We start from the raw sequence: 20438 nt of genomic DNA on the forward strand, positions 1-20438 counted from the left end.
AATTGAGCTAAAGGATCCACAAACATTTAAAGAGGCAATTTAGATTGTAGAGAGGGTCGATGCTATAGACTTTAGTAATTGAAGAGCATGACCTATAATACAAAGTCTTATGCCGCTATCTAATACAATGGTACAACAATCAATGCCAATGGAGATTGATATCTTATAAGGATCATTGACACCACAAAGACAACAAATATTGGTACAAAAAAAGATTGTATTTTTATTGTTAAGAGCCAGACCATCAGATCAAAGGTTGTCCAAAACTTCAAAATACAAGCACTAGCAAGACAAGGCAAGTTCAAAATCTTGAAATTCACCAAGTTGATAATGAATCAGAGTAGAAAAACAGGACTCCCCAGTAAAATTTCCGAAGGCTAGTATTGGAGATAGCTACTATCTCTCAAAGAAAAATGGCATGGCCTTGCACAACTATAAAAAGAGTCAATTGGTACATCTAATGGAACTACTAAGAGGTTAACCATATTGAGTGCTTATAGATTGTACCTCTACAAAAAATTGCATCTCAAGTGAAATTAATGATCTGCTTGGAATTAAAACTAAGGCAATTAATGGAAGAAGTATGTACCTTGTAAACGTCTGAGAGAATGTATTGAGTGAAATATGTGAAGAAAAAACCTTTAGATTGACAGATGCATATGTCTTAAGAGAGAGATTCAAGGTGACAAAGCTGAGGTATGATATAATCTTTGATATGTCATGGTTAGAGATAAGAAATAAGCAAGTTGATTAGATGATAAAGACAAAATCTTTTAAAGATAGATGACGCAAAGTAATACTTTGCACCTTTGTATCAAATAAAGAAGAAAGACAATCTATAATTAAAGACTTACTTTTCGTGATGACTTTTATGAAGAAGCAAATACAACATGAGCAACCGATATATATAGTGGTTCCAAATCTTACATTAGTGGTGGGAAAGACAACCAAAAGAGAAGAACGAACAGAGCAACTCATCCAAAAATATCAAAATGTCTTTTCAACCAACCTACTTAGTGGCATACTTTCTGATCAAGGTACCTTCTTTCAAATAGAACTATTGCTTGGAGCAAAAGTAATAAGTTGACAAATTTATTGCCTAGCACCAAAAGAACTTAAAGAACTGTGGAAGATATTAGATGAATTCTTAGAGAAAGGCCTCATTCAAGAAAGCACATTACTATGACAAGCATTTATAATCTTTTCACTCAAGAAAGATAGAGGACTTTGCTTTTGCATTGGCTGTCAAGGTGTCAATAAATAGATTGTTAAAAATACATACCTAGTTGTATACGTAGATAATCTTCTTGATCAACTTTGAGGTGCAACCATCTTTAGTAAATTGGATCTTTGGAGTGGCTATTCGCAAACACCCATTGTAAGGGAGGATTTAGAAAAGACAACATTTTGTACGTGTTATGGATATTTTGAATAGTTGGTTTTATCCTTTGGCCTTACCAATGCTCCAACTTCTTTCATACGTCAAATAAACAGATTGTTTCAAGATCTTTTAGACAAGTATGTAGTCATCTTCATTGATGATATCCTTGTATATAATAAAAAATTTAAAGAGCATGAACAACACCTATGAGAAGTATTATACCAACTACAAGATAGTCATTTCTATTACAAGCAATCAAAATATAAACTTTGGAAGTTGGAAGTCACCTTTTTGAAGCATGTCATGTCCTCCAAAGGCATATATATGGAGCAAGATAAGCTGAAAGTAGTGAAGGATTGGCCAACCTCTAAGGATGCTTCTAAAGTTTGTTCATTTTTAGACTTTATTGAATATTACTGCCATTTTGTTTGGTGATTTGCTCACATTATTACCTCATTGAAAAACTTATAAGAGAAGGGTGTTCCATTAAAATAGAAATTGGAATAACAAAATTCCTTTGATAAGTTAGAGGAGGCACTCATTATTGCTGCAACATTGCAATTGTATGATCCTAATCTTCCTTGTACGCTTGACATTGATACTTTCGACTTTGTTAGTAGAATGGTCCTTCAAGAAGACTTTGGTAGGGGCCTTCAACTTGTGGCTTAAAAATCATGTAAGCTCAGAAAGGCAGAGCACAATTACTTTGCATAGGATCAAGAGCAATTAGTGATTGTACACGCTAAAATAGTGTAGCAATACTATCTATTGAGAAAGCTAGTAGTTGTTTAGGCTGACCATCGATCCTTGCTACATGATTTCATCTAAAAAATATGAAATTGCAGCCTTATTGTTGAGAAGAATATTTACAATTTTTTGATATCCAGCTTGAATATAAGCAAGGACAAGAATATACTATGCTAAACAGCTTATTACAGAGACCAAACTTGAAGGACGAATCTCGAGATAAAGTAGAAGTCGTTACTATTAGTAGAGTCATTTCAAATCTAACCAAAAAAACAAAATAGAAAGAAGCTATATATTGGAATGCTTATTTCAAGGAGATTAGCAATTGGCTAAAGATAAGCGATATATAATATCAAGATTACATTCTTAATAATGGCTTGCTTTATTTGAAGAAGTAAATTTATGTACTCGATAATGCTAAACTCTAAACGTGCATACTTCAGAAGAGACATAATATTCTAATATCTTGAAATCTAGGACAAGAAAAGACTCAAGAATAAATCTGAAAGATATGATTTTAGATAGGATTAGATCGTGATGTTTGAGCCTTTGTATACTCTTGCAAGTTATGTCAATGTAACAAAGTATACAACGCAGCATCTCTTAGACTATTACAACTAATTCCGCTACCTAAAGCACGTTGGGAGCACGTGACTATGAATCTCATTATGTATTTATCGCAAATAATTCATAATCATATTGTGATTGCTGTCTTTATGGATCAACTCTTGAAGCAACTTCATTTGGCTATGGTGCTCTCAAATATTGATGCTTCAATGCTTGCTTGAGTCTTCTTTGATACCATCTTTTGTCACTATAAATTACCTCGTGTCATCATTTCAAATCGGAATCCATGCTTTACTTGAAGTTTTTGGCAAGCCTTATTTAAGTTTCTAGGCACACAACTTCTCTTCTCTACAGCCTTCCATCTCCAAACAGATGGGCAAATAGAGCATGCAAATTGAACCTTATAAGATATGTTGCGAGCATTTATGGTAGTTCATAATAATGATTGAAATGAATACTTGACGCCTTTGGAGTTTGCTTATAATGATAGTATTCAAGAAAGTATCGATCATTCACTATTTTTCTTTAAAATTGGTCAGCATCCAATTATGTCAGTAATTCTCCATTGTCTCATCAACACCAATAATCTGACAACAAAGAAATTTATATAACGGCCTTGTAAGAAGTACGGCATTGTCTCTTTGCTACATAGAATCGATAAAAACAACATGCGGATAACCATTGGTAATACAAGACCTTCTAGGATGGTAATCAAGTATTACTCTCCAATGCCAACTTGCCACTTGCTATATCAACTCAAATCTATAAACTAATACCTCGGTCGCTTGGATCTTTCTACATTTTTGTAGTAATTTTTGATGTTGTATACCGCCTCGAGCTTATGCCACATATTTAGGTCCATTCACTCTTCTATATTTTGTAACTAAACGAATTTCATATTGAGCCAAAGTGCTTTCCAGATCGACACCAATCACTACTACTACTAGTTGTAATTGATGACCAACAAAAATATGAAGTAGATAGTATTTTGGAGCATCGCTATCTTTGTTGTGGCAGTGGACATCTACAACTTTAGTACAAAGTTCTTTGAAAAGTTTATCCCATTCATGATACAATGTAAGAACTTATACAAAATCTTATCTATTGTGAGTAGATAATTCGGAGATACCATTGGGAGCAAAATGAGGACCTTTTACATTAGAAGAAGAAAATTAATTGTAATAGGATATAGATAAGATAATTGTATAGATAGTTAGAACCATGGAAGTTTCTAGAATTGAAGTTAGATTAGTGGAGCAGATAGGGCCCATTGTAGAACATTCTAGAAAGAATTTAGGATGGTTATATAGATGGAGCCTACCATAGAACCTTCTAAAAAAGCCTTAAGACAGTTATCTATATAGTATCACGGACACAGAAATACAGACTCAAGATCTAACAAGAAGTTCAAGAAGAACTGGCAAGAACTAGATTAGTCAGATGAATACAAGAACAACACCAGAGAGGTGAACTAGAGCTCGAAGAGATGTGTTGTCGAGATTGAAGAACTCTTCAGCCTTGATTCCAATATATACTCCTATTTAGGAAGCTTCTCAAGCAACTTCTACCAATTAGGAAGCTTCTAAAAGGTTCCAGAGACTTGCTTCTACAAGGTTCTAGAAACTTATCTCTAGAAGGTTCTAAGGACTATGTCCCTAACATCTTCTACCAACTAAGAAGTTTCTAGAAGGTTCCAGAGACTTGCTTCTAGAAGGTTCTAGAAACTTGTCTCTAGAAGGTTCTAAGGACTATGTCCCTAATATCACCCCCTCCTTTAGCTTCGAGGTCTCTGAGAAGCAATGTTGTTGTTAATCAGTACCAACGTAAGAAAATGAAGATCTGTCGCATAACGTCTGCTATGAACTCCAACTGTTGTTCACGAGGCAAGTGGTTCATCGACCCTTGAAGCCAATGATAGTAGCCCATTCCTTCAACTTTTGACCAAGCATGAACTTCCGTGTCTTCATTGTGAAATTGTCCTGCAAATACGCCTTCTGGCTGACCATCGTAAGCAAGCTCGGATTCAAATACAATCACGAGTGATCAGTTACTCGGTATCCTCCGTCGTCGTCGTGGAAAAGGCAGTTCTTCATCTCGGGGTCGCGTTCGTGAGTTAGTCAGTTGAGATAATCTGATTGGCATAGTATCTATCTCTTGGCTATCCATATCAGAAGACCAAATTATGGCTACTAAAAAAATTCTATTTTATCTTGGAGAAAATAACTACATCAACTACGAATTTTGGTGGTGCTCTCTCCCTTTCTTATATTCTTGAGTAAGCAAGCTTCAAAAAGAAGCTATCGTCGAACCGGCTTAGGTTTATGAGGATGTTGTTGATGAAACTTCTGTACCTTTTGCGACGCATTGGCAAGATTTTCAGCTGGCTCCCACGTTCGCTCATTAATGTCGTAGCTACACCAATGAACAAGATACTCCAACTTGTCCCACCTTCACCGTGAATCCAGCACCTTTTCAACCTCGTATTCTTCGTGGTTCTCGATCTCAATACTAGGTGGCAGACATTGCACTCTTCCAAGAAAAGACGACTCTTGATAAGGCTCCAACAGGGAAATATGAAAGACTGGATGTACCTTCATAGAAGTCGGTAATTCCAGACGGTACGCCACTGGATTGATTTGCTTTTGGATGATAAATGGTCCCAATCTTCGATAGTCCAACTTATTACATGGTCGCTTGGTCTTGATATTCCGTCGAAGAAGCCATGCTTTATCTCTAATTTTGAAAGTAGTTGCTTGATTCCGAAATCTATCTGCAGATGCCTTGTAGGATTCTTGAGCAGATTGTAATTGAAGCTTCAATGTATTTTGAAGCTCTGATAGTTGTTTCGTAAATCCTTCACCTGTTGGATTGTTATTTGTTGATGGACTCAATAAATCAAGCTTCGGATGATACCCACAGTTGGAAAAGAATGGTGTGTATTGAGTCGACGCATGGAGGGTGTTGTTATATGCAAACTTAGCTAGTGGCAGATATGTGGTCCAATCGTCTTGCTGATAATTGATGCTGCATCGTAAGTATTGTTCTAAGACTTAGTTCACCTGTTCCGTTTGGCCATCAGTTTGAGGATGAAAAGTCAAAGAAAGCTTGATATCCACCTTCAGTATCTCAAAGAGAGATCTCCAAAACTTTGATACAAACTGGGTTCCTCGATTTGATACAATATCATTTGGTAGTCTATAATATCAATACACATTATCGAGAAAGAGCCTTGCTGTGACTTCACTGGATGATGTCTTCTTGCAAGGGACAAAGTACGCCATCTTTGTAAGCAGATCTACCACGACAAAGATGCTATCAAATGAGTTCGATGATGGCAGGTCCGTGATGAAGTCTATGGAAATTGAAGACCATGGTCGACGTGGAATCGGCAATGGCTGTAAGAATCCATAAGGGCAATGTCGAGGATTCTTGGATCTTGAACAGATATCGCAAGAGAAGATAAAATCTTTCACATCCTTCCACATTTTGGACCACCAAAAATCTCGAGAAATAAGCTCCAAGGTCTTGTTGAATCCAAAATGTCCCGCAGCTGGAAAATCGTGGCAAGATTGAAGAACCCGGAGTCATGCTGGTCCTTTGGGGATACATAACCGCTCCTCAAAGTATAAAAGATCTCCCTCCACCTTGAACTTGTCGTCATTGGCACGCTGCTGAATATCAATGGCTACTGAATCTTCAATGGTCACGGCACGTACCTAATTCAAGAAGTCAACATCAATTGGCACAATAGTAGCTCAAAGCTGAAATTGCTCTGGCTTCAACAATATCGTACATTGTTGATCAAACGCTGCTTCTCCAGCCTTTGGTAAAAGATACGATCTCTTCAATAAGGTATCAGATAGTCCTTGCTGCTTTCCAGGTCGATAAGTGATAACAAAATCGAACCTAGATAGCAACATACTCCACCGAGCTTGACATCGATTTAGAACTCGAGCCGACATGAAATACTCCAAATTCTTGTGATCTGTGTATACGGTCACTGGATGTGCAGCTCCTTCAAGAAAGTGATGCCATTCTTGGAAAGAATCTACTATAGCAAGAAGTTCCTTATCGTGGATCTCATAATTGATTTCAGCAGCAGAGAACTTTCGAGAATAGAATGCAACCGGATAAAGCTTCTTGTCTTCTCCCATTTGTGAAAGTACAGCTCCCAAAGCAAAATTTGAAGCATCAGTTTTTAAATAAAAAGCCTTTGTAAAGTCTAGATGTACTAAGATTGGAGCCGTAGTAAATGTGGTCTTCAAGTCTTGAAATGCCTTCTCCGCTAGAGGTCCCTATTTCAGCTTATCCTTGCATGTCAACCGAGTGAGAGGAGCAGCAACTTGAGAGTAATTCTTGATAAAGATCTGATAGAAGTTGGCAAAACCAAGAAAGCATTGTACGTCTCTAACCGTCTTCGGAACCCCCCATAACACGATTGCTTCTACCTTCTTGGGGTCCATCTTCAAGCCTTCCGTAGTCACAACAAACCCTAGAAACTCCATCTCTATTTGGTGAAATAAACACTTCTCCAACTTGGCATATAGTCCTCACTCATGTAGTTTCTCCAAGACCAAATGAACGTACTTTTCATGCTCTTCCTCATTTTTGGAAAATATCAGAATATCATCCAAATAGATGACAACAAAATCGTCAAGGTGCTCTCGGAAAATATCATTCATCATATGTTAAAAGATTGCTGGAGCATTAGTAAGACGAAAAGACATGATATTATACTCAAAATGGCCATACCTTGTACGAAATGTTGTCTTCCACTCATCTCCTTCCTTGATTCGTACGAGGTTGTAAGCTCCCTTTAGATCAATTTTTGTAAAGATCCTTGCATGTCCAAGTTATTCTAAGAGACCAAAAATCAAGGGTAACGGATAACGATTCTTCTTTGTTATCTTGTTGAGGCCTCAATAGTCCACGTACATCCGCAACGAGCCATCTTTCTTCTTCACAAATAAGATGGGTGCTCCAGCTGACGATTTTGAATGACGGATGAAGTTCTTGGCTAGATTCTCGTTGATGTTCTTCCGCAACTCTGCCAACTCCGTCTGCAATAGATTGTAGATTGGGCCAAAAGGCGGTTGTGCTCCTTCTTGTAAGTCTATGGCGCAATCATATGGTCGGTGTTCCGGTAGCATGTCAGCATTCTTCTTTTGAAACACGTCTTTAAAATCCTTATATTGCTCAGGTATACTTGTTGTCGAGATCTTCTCCCCAGTAATTGGAACCGCATAAATGACAAACGGTGTGCCTTCCTTGGACGATCTTATAAATGTTCTTGCTCCAATGAATAAGAAATTCTCTATTCGGGATTTTCTACTAGGCTTGCTCTTGGGTCGTTTTGTAGGAAAGGTCATCTTCCGCAACCTCCAATCTATGGATGGGTTATGCTTTTCCAACTAGGAAAGACCAAGAATAACAGGATTTGATGGTGTTTTAATAATATTAAAAATAATATGACTACTATGGCCCTTAAACGTCACTTCTATAGGTTTTGATTCATGGGTGACACTACCAGACAATAAAGGTCGTGCATCTATGACCTCAACGTGAACAGGTTTGGATTTTTGTACTAAAGGGATCTTATGACACTTCACAAATTCTTCATTTAAGAAACAAGCAGATGCTCCTGAATCTAATAATGCTAAGGTTCTCAGTTTTTGAGGGCCAATAACAAAGGGATTGTAAAGCAAAGGGCAGGTTGAGCGGAAAGAAAGGAACTTGGTTGTTGTTGCGATATTTCACTGTCCAGTTGCATGGTTCCTATTGTGGCTGGGCATCCTTGTTTTCCTGAACAAACGTGCCTCTAGTCTTGAAAATACGTCGATTTTGCTTCTTGGGGTAGTTTCCAACTTTGTGGCCTTTTTCACCACAATACAAGCATAGACCTTCCTCCATACGTCGCTTTTTTTCTTCTAGGGTAAGAGATTTGACACGTATCACATCAATTTGTATGTCTTCTACCTCTGAATGTGAATTCACGCTATTTGTCGACATAGTTGGGGCGTGGCGAACCGTATGTTGTCTTGAACATTAGTCTTGGCAACGTTGGAATAGGTGATTATCGCACTTCACAGCTTGCCTAATAGCTTCGTTGAGCATTTGTGGATTAAGAAGAGTTAACAGTAAATCCTTTACATCATCCCTTAAATTCCAATAGAATTGACTCATCAACGCTTCTTTGTCCCAATTGATGTCGCATGCTAATTACCTAAAGTCTGATGCATAGACTGATGTAGAGCGCATCCCTTGTCATAGTGACCGGATCTTTGTTGTAGCCCATTGAACCTTATCATGTTTACCAAATGCTTCCGCAAATGCCTCCAAAAAGGTTTCAAAGTTGTTTAGTATGGACGATCGTTTCTCAAACAAAGGAGCAAACCATGATAGAACTTACCATGTAAGTAAGGTTCCAACAAGCCCAACACGTGACTCCTCCGTTGGATAGCATTCGGGCTGTAAAACTGTTATCAACCTGATTTGATTGACGAATCCTCAAAACTTGGAACGCGTACCATCGAACTTGTCCGGAAGGCTAACTCGAGGCTCCTTATGTTATAGAACCAGCGGTGCTTGTTGAACCTGAGGCAAAGTTGCTTCTCCAAGTGCATAAGTTTGAGGCTGGTGCAACCTAGATTGTGCCATCTCAAATGCTCCATCATTATGAAGCCTTGCCACGACTCCTTCAATCTCTACAATTATTTGCGATAATGTAGTAAGGGCATTCATGATAGCATCCAACTTGGACTCCGAACTTTCCGTCATACTAATGTCTTGGCCTCCGATCATTCTAAGAGAAGGACAGAAATGACTCTACAAGAAGACAATATTGGTTCAGAGGAGGGTACTCCGCAACCTCTAAAATGCCTTAAGAGCTTCAAGAAAAGGGGTAATCCACTCTCTCCAAGAAGAATAAGACTCCAATATTGTAACAAAAGAAGTATCAGTTTACAGGAGGGTAATCCGCAACCTCTAAAATGCTAGTACACTTCCAAACAGAGGGGTAATCCGCACTCTAACGAGGAAGAAACTAACTCTAATATCTGAGGTGAGTGAAGTCTCGACAAACTGTCACGGACACAGAAATACAGACTCGAGATCTAACAAGAAGTTTAAGAAGAACTGGCAAGAACTAGATTAATCAGATGAATACAAGAACAACACCAGAGAGGTGAGCTAGAGCTCCAAGAGATGTGTTGTCTAGACTGAAGAACTCTTCAACCTCGATTCTAATATATACTCCTATTTAGGAAGCCTCTCAAGCAACTTCTACCAACTATGAAGCTTCTAGAAGGTTCCAGAGACTTGCTTCTAGAAGATTCTAGAAACTTATCTCTAGAAGGTTCTAAGGACTATGTCCTTAACATCTTCTACCAACTTAGAAGTTTCTAGAAGGTTCCAGAGACTTGCTTCTAGAAGGTTCTAAAAACTTGTCTCTAAAAGGTTCTAAGGACTATGTCCCTAACATATAGAGCCCACTACCTAGGAACATTTTAGAAAGTCTAGGATGGTATGACAAGGTATAAATAGAACTTGGTAGGGCCTTTTGGAGCATTTGGTTAGGTATGGCTTTGAATCCTTTCTCTTAGTAAAATTTGGTTTTGCATCTTTAAATTCAATTCTATTTTGTTCTGTTTTTCTTTACTCAGTTTTCTCTTTCATGTCTTATTCTGTTTTATTTTATTCAATTTTGTTCTAGTTTTTTTTGTCCTATTTTGTGATGAAGCTTTATATTGCTATGGATTAGAAGAATCTTAGAATTTCGAGATAGTCTGGTCCTATTTCAACTATGATCTAATGTACGATATGACATTCTCCATCTTCTATTCCTATTATTGCAAGCAAAGACTTGAGTGAGAAATTCAAAGTTATTTGAAGATTTGTCACAATTTAATACCATGATGTACTATTTGTAAATATATAGTATTTATTAGGTGATGCTATTTCTTTAGTTGCATCTCTTGGTTGATACCTTGTATGTGGGTATTGCTTCTATCTTGTATTCTTTAAATATTGAGTTTAGCCTTGATGTTCAAAAAAGTACTTCATATTTTCTTGCCTTTAATAAAATCTTATATTGACATTGTCCTCTCTTACAATGTTCTATTTTTTGTACTACATAATGGTCCTATTATAGCTTTAAAGGCAAGAGATTTTCTTTTTAATAGTACTCTAGTCCAACCAGCTACTAAATTTATTTTTATTTTTCTTTTGTACAAAATGATCTACTAAAGATATACTTCATTGTATTAATAGTAATAGATTACAAAAGAATCCACTAAATTCATAAAATTCTCTAAAATCAACATTCTTATAAATTCGGATCTATGTCAAAGTATAGTTTTAAATTTCATGGAATCTCAAGGCATGCCTTAGACAATCAAAGGCAATTATCTTAACCATTCGACTATGAACGCTTTCTTAAAAGATGCTAATATCATTATATCTTTAAATATATATATATATATATATATATATATATATATACTTATTTTATCCTATCATATCTGATCAGTGTATGAAGATTTGTTTAGTTAGTTTTTTTAGATTTTTTAAACTTTCTTATTCTATTTTATTTTATTTTTTGTTTAATTGGCATACTTAAATGTATAAATAAATTTTATTTTTTTCAATTTAAATAGATTTTTTCTCTTATTTTCACTTAATTATATACTTTAATTGAATTAAAAAAACTTCAAATAGATTCTATTTAAAAAATACAAATTTATTCTGTAAATCAACTAAAAATTTGAAGAAAAAAAAAAAAAAAAAAAAAAAAAAACACACACACACACACATACTATGATATCTTTAAAATGTTATTTACAACATAATCATTAAATATCTAATATCCTCTAATAATATAATAGCAACTACAAGTATGGCAAAGAAAAAGAACAACAAAAACTACAAATGCTAAAAATTTACAAAATTATTTCAATCTACAAAATATATATATATATATATATATATATATATATATGTGTGTGTGTGTGTAAATACATAAACCTAAAAAACAGACAAAGATAAGTTAGTTAAAACTATCATACACATATGAAAAATAAAAATTTAGAAACAAATTAAAAGTAAAAAGATTTAAAAAAATAATAATTACATGTTATATAACTATTTCTATATAATGAAAAAAATCAAATAAAAAAATCAAATACATACAATCTTTTTATTTATCACTATTGGCAAAAAATGAATTAAAAATTGAAAAAAAAAATTGTTATCAAAAATACATTAATGTTCATATTTTACGCTAGTTTTGGTAGAATCAATCTACCATCTAATAATCTAAAATGCAAAAGTTTGTAAACAACTTTGGCACTTTGTGCACCTCAAATCAGGACTTATTCTCATTGCCAAGTCTACATCTACTTAAACATTACTATCATAATTCTACTCTCTTAGACAATTAGACAACATTATTTCTCACATAACATATTCTAGTACTCAATAAGAATACCCCTTGCATGTTGTCAGATATTCATAACTGTACATTGTAAAATGATTCCTAGCATCAATGATCACGAAGTTAATATGATTCACGCTGAATTGAGAATAAATGTTTCTACCTAAAACAAAGTTGGTGACCCAAACCTATTCTTCTAACACACTACGTAACTAGGGTTTTCTATAGATTCAGCTATTTGCAAACGTTGAAAAGAAATGAATAAATAAACTCAAACAGACACTGATCACCTTGAACTTTCACATTATATTCTACAGTACTCTGTACAACCGTCACAAAACATGTTGGATCTGGCATACAGAAAAAGAATAGAAAGAAAGAAGATGACTTTGTTCAGCAGACAGTGAGTGAGAGCTGTGAGGGCTTGAGAGATGGAATGTGTGTCCTTTAGCTTTCGCATTTGCCTTAGAAAGTGATGCACCCCAAAAGTATTAAAAGGTCCTGAAATAATAATCCAGAGTGGCACCGCACTTACACTGAAGCATTGCCTGACAGACAAACTTCACTTGTACAAAACTCACGCACTCACTCACTGTTTGAGACTTAAAAGTGTGTGTGTGACTGTCCTGGTGTTCATTTGACTCTGCCTGCAGAATTTCGCATTCAGGCAACAAACTTTCAGTGAATTAGCTTCCCTTTGCTCATCTTCGTTAGGATCGCCATGTTTTCTTCCTGGGCATGGAGGCGGAGTGCTCAACTGCTGCCGGGAGCCTCTGGATCATCGTTGTTCGTGAGGTGTGCAAAAGCGGTGGCTGCTGAGTCGAGGGGAAGCCTGGAGCCGGCGAAAGAGGAACCGTCGTATTTGGCTGCAGAGATCGAGAGGATGAAGAAGGCTTACGAGGTAGTAAGCTTTATTTTTTGAAAAAAAGTTTTCTGGGGTTTTAGAGTGCATTGTGGTTTCAAATTTTTTACTGGATTGTCACTGTCTCTCTAGTTGCAGAGATTCTGATGGCCTGAATTCAGACGGTTGCAGAATTACAGTGTGTCGCCTCCAAAGCCTTTCAAATTGAAGGATAATGGCGATTTGCACTTGCTTCTGACCCGGCGCAAAGGGCCAGAAGACATCCAGGTTAGGTGTGAGCTTTTCTTCCATCCACGAGGAGGCCCGCCAGAAGAGTTGGTGATTGAGGAGTTGGAAGAGGAACAATCAGTGGAGCAGAAGGTGGTTGTAAACATAACCCTCACTATCACGAAAGACGGCCCGCAAGCACTCGAAGTGAATGTCGACTGCGATCGGAGAGGATATGCTGTCAACCACATCGTCTACCGAGAAAAGAAGGACATGAAGATTGAGGACGAATATTTCCCAGCATTCTGGTAAGCATGAAACGCACGCAGTACCTGTCTTCGCCAATCCAAGGAGCACCACAGTAGCAGTTTGGTAGAAACTCTCAAAACCCCAAACCCTAAACCTTGACCTAATGATGTGTACATGTGGCATTCAGGAGAATTAGCCCAAAATTAAGGGTAGAGATTCATAATTTTTTGGAGAGGCGAGGACTAGACGAAAGATTTGCATGTTGGGTACACGATCAAATGGACAACAAGGCGTTCAGAGAGCGTCTGCATCAACTGCAGAAAATCGATTCTTTTCTGGGATACAAGTTGAAGCTATGATAGAGCGGACTAGATGTCCTCTTCTCCTACTGAAGTGATTGTCAACGGTCGTTAATTTGCTTTCAACTTAACGGTTGCCTCTGCCCTTGAGTCACCTCCATTGGAAGTACTATTCATTATTGACCAGGAGTGAACAGACTAGCCTGAGGTTGCCTATTACGACTCCTGGAGGAGTTACACATGTACAGATATTACTTGAGCACAGAGAGTTCATTTATGTCCGTCGATCGATTCTCGAATGATTCTGATGTTGCAACATTTAGTGTACTAAACTCTGATATTTCTCAAAAGCTCTTTCTGACCTGTGGATCTCTCTCGAGCGTTGTGCGATTGCTTCTCATGTAGCGTGAACCTATTTACTAGCCTATGCGACCGGCGGTGATGCTCAGTTACTCGTGTGGCCTCCATCATACGCTTACTTGCCATCAACACAGTCCTTCCCTGCGACATGATTGCGTTCCAACAAATGCGCCCGCACACCCGTCCCCACCTCAACCCCCCCCCCCCTCCCCCATCGTAACTAGACACGGAGAACAAATGAATACAACTCGATGTGAAGTGTACGTATTGATAAGCAGGAAAGTACTGAGTTTGACAAATGTAGCTGAAAACAAATACAGCGAAATGCAGCCAACTCGCATCTTTTATCCAACTAACAACCTATACGAGAGAAGTAATGACAATATACAAGCCGACCCAAGCACAATAATACACGAGTAGACTTCTAGTCCCAGCTCCTATTCGTTGTAGCAGGAACCCGGAATCCCTCGTCCACCACTCTGCTAGTCTTCACATGGGGTGTGGAGATGTTGATTAACTGCAGTTAATTTGTCATTAACGATAGTTGACAATAAATAAATAAATAAAAATAAATAAAACACCCAAGAAACTGTGAAGTAACTCAACACCCAAGAAACTGAAAAAATTCATAACCGATATCGGGTTTATGAGCAAAGCACTTTCAAGTCCGTCTCAGTATGGTTTAGTAGGGTTCCGCATTTCATGAGGCACCGCAACACCGTCCAAGGTCTTGCCAGAAATGCTTTTAATGGCATACTAATGTTCCAAAATACAACCCCCATTCAACAGAGGTACAATGAAGATCCCATAAATAAGCATCCGCCCAGGTTTGAATGTTCAAACACATGTAAAACTACTGCTGGTGCGTAGGAATTTAAACTGTATCTACAGCTAGACTGGTGCACGAAAGCTTTGTACTAGGAACTAACTCTACACTTAGCTCAAAAGGTTCTATTCACAGAAAGCCTGTTACGACGATGAAAAAAATTTAACCCTCCACATCCCCTCTTAGCTTTTCCCCAACCAATGTTACTAAATATCTGTTTTCCACAAGCTGTGCAATGACGACAGCGGTGGGAACTGTTGGATCCGTGAAAGCCTGGTTGACAACTCGCAGCAGTCAACCATGTAAGAAAGCAGATCATGTACGTTCAATAGTACTCGGTACTACAACGAACCTATTTCTTCCATGGGATTACCAAAAAGTTAGTAGATGTTGTCAAGGTCCCCGTCTGTAACAGCAAGAAACTAATTTCTATGCCCTTTCAACTCTTTATCCACCTGGCAAGGAGATGTTGATATCAGTCCTCCGACCTTCTCCTGAAACGGGTGGAAATTGCCAAGTAAACGTCGGTTGAAACATACTCATGGCTTGCGGCCTTGGCACGGAGGATTGACCAGGAAGTGAAGGGACGGATGGTGCTTGCTGAGGACCAGATGCTGCATCCACAGTGAGTCCATCATTGTTAGATGTCCACGATGAAGCACCAATAACAAAACACATGTAAACAAGCTAGAATCATGAAGTCAGCAGAACAGATCATGCTAAAGCATCCAGCAATTTATCTGTTAAGGAACTAGAGAAATAAATGAAATAAAACAAAATCAAATAAAAATAAACCTTGAACCCAAAAACAAACAGAATCCAGCAAATGAAAAGCCACAACACATCTAAACCCTGGTGCGTTTAAGTGTACCTGAACTTGGTTTTGGTTCAAGTCTGGGTGGTGTAGGACGCTGAGCTCCAGGCGCTGATCCCGGAGCTGTTCCAGCTCCAGACGACCCTCCTGGTCCAGAGCTGAGTGGAGATTTGGACCTCGGTTGAGTTTTGAAAGAATCAGAAAGGAAACTCCCAACAACAACCTGTATATTGCAAACGAGAGGAGAATAAAATCACCATATAAATTGGGGTGCTAACAACAGATCCAACGAAAAGGACACCAAACAAGAACGTCCAGTCGTCAGGTTAAGCATAAGTAGTTACTGCTAAAGCATAATGTGGTGAATACAAAATCAACAGTTTATGGAAACCTCTCACCCCAAACAAACGTGAGAAACATGTAGAGAGGGCTGAACCAGCAGAACAATCAGAGAGTCTAGTTCAGTCTATTTCACGTATCAAATCGTGGAAACGAATATATGTAGGGATACCTGTATGGGAGAAGCAGCGGTTAGCATTCCGGCAACACCTCCACCGATTACACTCCCATCAATACCTGCCAAAGACACACTTAAACCCCCTGTCCGTTGCCGAGCACCACCTCCAAGATCCGTAGGTAGATACGAACCTGACAAAGAAAGTATCTCAAAGCGACCCTGGATGCCGAAACACAGTTGGATAAGTTGAACAGTATTGCACAAAACCCTGAGGTCATTTCTCTATTGCTGGGGCTAATCTTATCCATCTCGCCAATATTCTCATCTTTAGATGCATCAGTGAAGATGAGGTGCATGTAAGGTGAGAATGTAGAAACGTTAGCAAAGCGTGCAAAATCTAGTACAATTGGCATCTTATCTTCCACTAATACTTCAGGATACAAAAACAAGGACTTGTCATACCTCGTAAGTCACAGTGCCTCCTGATGACGACTGCTGGCGGAAGGTCACATTGGAAATGGCACCATTGGCTGACAACACACACGTTGCGCGTGGACCATGCTGTGCAAACTGCATGATTTTCGTAGCCACGTCCTGTGATAGGCACATAATAGTCTTCAGTAACCTAATCAAATCCATTCACGACCATGGTAATACACTTCGAGACATCTGAATGGTTCTGGTTAAAATCCAAAAATGTCCAAATGTAGAACAACGAAGGCGATGCACACAGGGGGAGAAAGTTCATACCTCCCCCGTGTTTACAGTCAGTATGTGGGGAGTGAAACCTTGCCCTGAACCCGCTAGTACAACCCCTGGAATAGCAATAAACCAGCATGAACAGGATTAGAAACCAACACGCTAGGAAATGCTCCCACAAAAAGACGACGATTAAAAGAACCAAATAACATCCGAATAACTCTTACTTGAATTCGAAGACCAAATAGCTTGTTACACTAGCTGTCAAAGAGCATGTCTCTCACCTAGAGCAGCCAATTGTTGCTTCTTCCCAGAACCTAGTGGACGCCCTCTTCCTCGTCTATCAGGGGACGAATATGGCGATGAGGATGGGCCGGGCAGAAGCGATGGAAGAACAGGAAAACCACCGCCAGGGACTCCTGGAGTTAATCCAGCGCCAGTTTCATATTTGCGAGGCCTCCCTCGCTTCCTCTTACGAGTCTGCTCAGCCCCAGCCCCACTGCCACTCCCATTCCCACCCCCGGCACCTGGGTCTACCATAACCATGCTCATCCCTGAGCTTGACGGCGGTGCCACAGTCTTGATTGGACGAGGACCAGACGGGCCACTCTCCGGGAGGGCACTGCTCATACTATGCAAAGGGGTAATACTACTCAGTGATGGAGGCGGCGGAGGTCGAATAGCTGTTGGTGTGTGCAACCCTTGCCCCGGTACACCACCCATTCCTCCACTTTGGGGGCTGCTCATACTTCCGCCGCTTCCGCCGCCTGGACGTTGCATCCCTTCGACAAGATCCTGCATTACTACCATGAAAACAACCTTAAAATCTCGCGACGTTGCAAGAAATATGTACAGTAGCCGTTGGAAGCTGATGCTACGAAGAAAAAAAGATGCAGACCCAGTTGAATGTCACAAGAGAGGTGAAGCCGTCAACAAGATTCTACACAACAGCTTCTAATGATGCTTTGAGTCATTAGTTTTTCAGCTATTCGACAGCTAGTAACCGGTCATTGCAAAAAAAAACAAAACAAAACACAATCTTTTTTCGAAATGTGCAATGTTCAAACAGCGCTCAAATAGTCACATTTCGGACATATCAGAAACGTATACGTAATAAACTTACACATCAAACGGCACTAACTAGGCGGCACCAGGGACACTGCGACAATACAGAAGCGAGAAATAACAGACAGCACAAGCCAATGGATTCACTTCTATCTCGGGGTCACAGTAGAGGTTCCAAAACCAGGTTCGACTATGGGACAAAATGCTCCCAGATAGTTAGCCCTCCTAATGTCCCATCTGATTCCCTCTCCAATATACCTTCAACCGATAAAGGATTCAGTTCTGTGCGGAGGAACCAGATTGCAATTTAGATGCTTGATAGCTAGAGCATAAGTTTATCATCTGGCAAGAACCAATTCTAGCCTTGCATCTCCAGACGTTAAGCTCTTTAAAATCATTTTTTTCTTCACTTACTTGTTCTCGTCAGCAGTTTCGTGCTTTAAGTGGTATCGAAATAATGCGTGTTTGATTAATGTCGCTACCAGTTGCGCTTGTTTTACACAGCTTGAAAGACCACTATAGCTGCCCCATCAGCCTACGAGCGGCGTATCAATGTCCGCAATCCAGCGTCGGTCGGCGCTGACGATATTCCTCCCAACAGAAGCAGAGCCGTCATCGTCTCTGATACTGACCACCAAAACCCAACACAAACACACTGGCGATGAGAGTATGGTAAACAAGGAGTTACACTGACACTTTGTAACCTCGGTCACTACACCACTGCTTCTAAACACCTATATAACTCCGTCACTCAAGTCGCTCAGGAGCACAGTACCTACGTAACGCTTTAGATTCGCTTAGTCATATGGATGGATCATAGGCCATGCGCAGGGATGATTGAAGAGGCATTCGTACGGGTCAGAGGTGTTACGCTTTCAGCTCACAAAAACAATCCTACAAGAACATTATCAGGTACCGCTGAAAACTCGACGATCAGTGGTTTTTCAAGCAAATGTGATCAAAAGTTGGGAGCGATAATGCGACCTCCAGTAATTAAAGCCGGCAGAAGATTGCGTCCCACTCCGTTCGAACGATAGACCACGTATGCAGGGTTTTAGACTTTTCCACTCAAGGAAAGAGAAGTACTGTCCAGGGGTTCCACGTAGAGTAAAAAAACGAAGCAAAACGCGCTAGCACCCGCAGCTGAAGAGCTTGACACTGGACACTATGCGCGAGCGACAACACCATCGCTTCATCCGAGCAACATGCTAAGCACTCGCACAGCCTAGAGAGTTTGGATTCGACAAATACAAGGAAGACGTCCTCAGCAAGTAATCTCGTGAGAGAAAGCAAGTGTCGGCAACAACTCCTTCACATACACTGCCGATGCTTCCGCTCAATCCCCCCTCACTCGTCTCTGCTGTAGCCCTAGTTTTTCACAGAACCTTGTCTACACACCGAGTACACCGTACCGTCTCATTCCACTGCAATTCGTTGCGAGCACGGACGACCTCTTGAGCCAACTCCGAGAGTTTAGACGCCCAATAATTTGCTCATCATCTAACAGCAATCGTGTTGGCGCCGAGCACAACAATGGAAAAATCACAGCGGCGGCGATTCAACACCTTCCTCAGCCTTCGGTCCCTCAATCTTTTCCCGAGGCTACTCAACTCTTAGAAACCGCGCATCCCGAACTTTGCTGTCGAGTGCTCTAGCAAACAACAAGAGTGTGTGTGCTAGCTCCTCACTGACAAAAGCAAGCTCGAATTCACCAAGGCTCCTAACATCTAGATGTGGCTTACCCGTCCTTCCATTCCTGATCACAGGCAATTACAGCACGAGGTGGGGAGTGACGAGCAGGGGAGGGAGACCCAATAGGGATGCCACTACTTAGAAGAAGCAGCTGAGCGGCATCAAAGGTGCCATGAAGAAGGACTCGATTTGCGAGCAGAGCAGGAGGTTGTCCCTGGCCCCCAGCAACGAAAACAGCGAGCCTGCCTGCCTATGCGGGGGAGGAAGGGGAGAAGAACTGCTACTTCTCGCCGCAACTTTGCAGTGGTGCGATGCAGTCCGGAATTTGTGTAATTAACTTCCTTTCACGCCGCTGCGCCTGGTCACGTATCCCGTTCCTAAAATGCTATATAAGTCCTTCCTCTCTCCCTCACTCACCCTAAAAGCGAAACCAAAAACACGCCAACAATAACAGCACCCTCCCTCTCTCTCCCCTCCCTGCCTGTCTTCTGTCTCACTCCGTCTCCACAACTCTCAATCCCACGGCGCTTACTTGCTCAGCTCGGCCGGTGTATAGCTAGCTAGCTACTACCCAGGTAGCCGGGCTAGATGATGCGTGGTAGGTTGCTACAGCAACTTTTCCGTTTAAGTCTAGTGTGGTCTGGAATAATAAGTCATTGCATCTTACTCCTCTCTCTTTGGCCCTCCTCCTGCCAACCCCCTCTCGCGGGCTCTCTCTTTCACTCACTCACTCACTCTTATTTGGTCCTCCTCCCTTCTGTTTTGACTCCTCCTGTATTTCAC

At 39.9% G+C, this 20438-nt stretch overlaps 2 protein-coding genes across 10 annotated transcripts; one reads left to right on the forward strand and one right to left on the reverse strand.

The window, feature by feature from the left end:
- Window positions 1-12702: 12702 nt before the first annotated feature.
- On the forward strand, window positions 12703-14027 carry LOC112279634 (uncharacterized). Its single transcript, XM_024514267.3, has 3 exons — window positions 12703-13026; window positions 13159-13502; window positions 13631-14027. The coding sequence occupies exons 1-3, from the start codon at window positions 12847-12849 to the stop codon at window positions 13800-13802; spliced, it is 696 nt and encodes a 231-aa protein (XP_024370035.1). The 5' UTR covers window positions 12703-12846; the 3' UTR covers window positions 13803-14027.
- A 753-nt stretch (window positions 14028-14780) lies between these two features.
- LOC112280441 (uncharacterized) lies at window positions 14781-20170 on the reverse strand. Of its 9 annotated transcripts, none has more exons than XM_024515947.3 (8): window positions 19706-20170; window positions 18378-18590; window positions 17183-17701; window positions 16950-17014; window positions 16662-16793; window positions 16254-16418; window positions 15800-15965; window positions 14781-15542 (listed from the first exon to the last, which is right to left on the reverse strand). In XM_024515947.3, the coding sequence occupies exons 3-8, from the start codon at window positions 17697-17699 to the stop codon at window positions 15376-15378; spliced, it is 1212 nt and encodes a 403-aa protein (XP_024371715.1). In that variant the 5' UTR covers window positions 17700-17701; window positions 18378-18590; window positions 19706-20170; the 3' UTR covers window positions 14781-15375. The 9 variants fall into 9 exon arrangements, with proteins under 9 accessions (XP_024371715.1, XP_090105261.1, XP_090105263.1 ...); XM_090249135.1 differs by having other exon boundaries at window positions 17183-17693; window positions 19706-20148; XM_090249137.1 differs by having other exon boundaries at window positions 17183-17693; window positions 18739-20146.
- Between the last annotated feature and the right edge of the window lie 268 nt (window positions 20171-20438).

The sequence above is a fragment of the Physcomitrium patens genome, chromosome 3 (genome assembly GCF_059467195.1).
Source record: "Physcomitrium patens ecotype Gransden chromosome 3, ASM5946719v1, whole genome shotgun sequence".
NCBI classification, from domain to species: Eukaryota; Viridiplantae; Streptophyta; class Bryopsida; order Funariales; family Funariaceae; genus Physcomitrium; species Physcomitrium patens.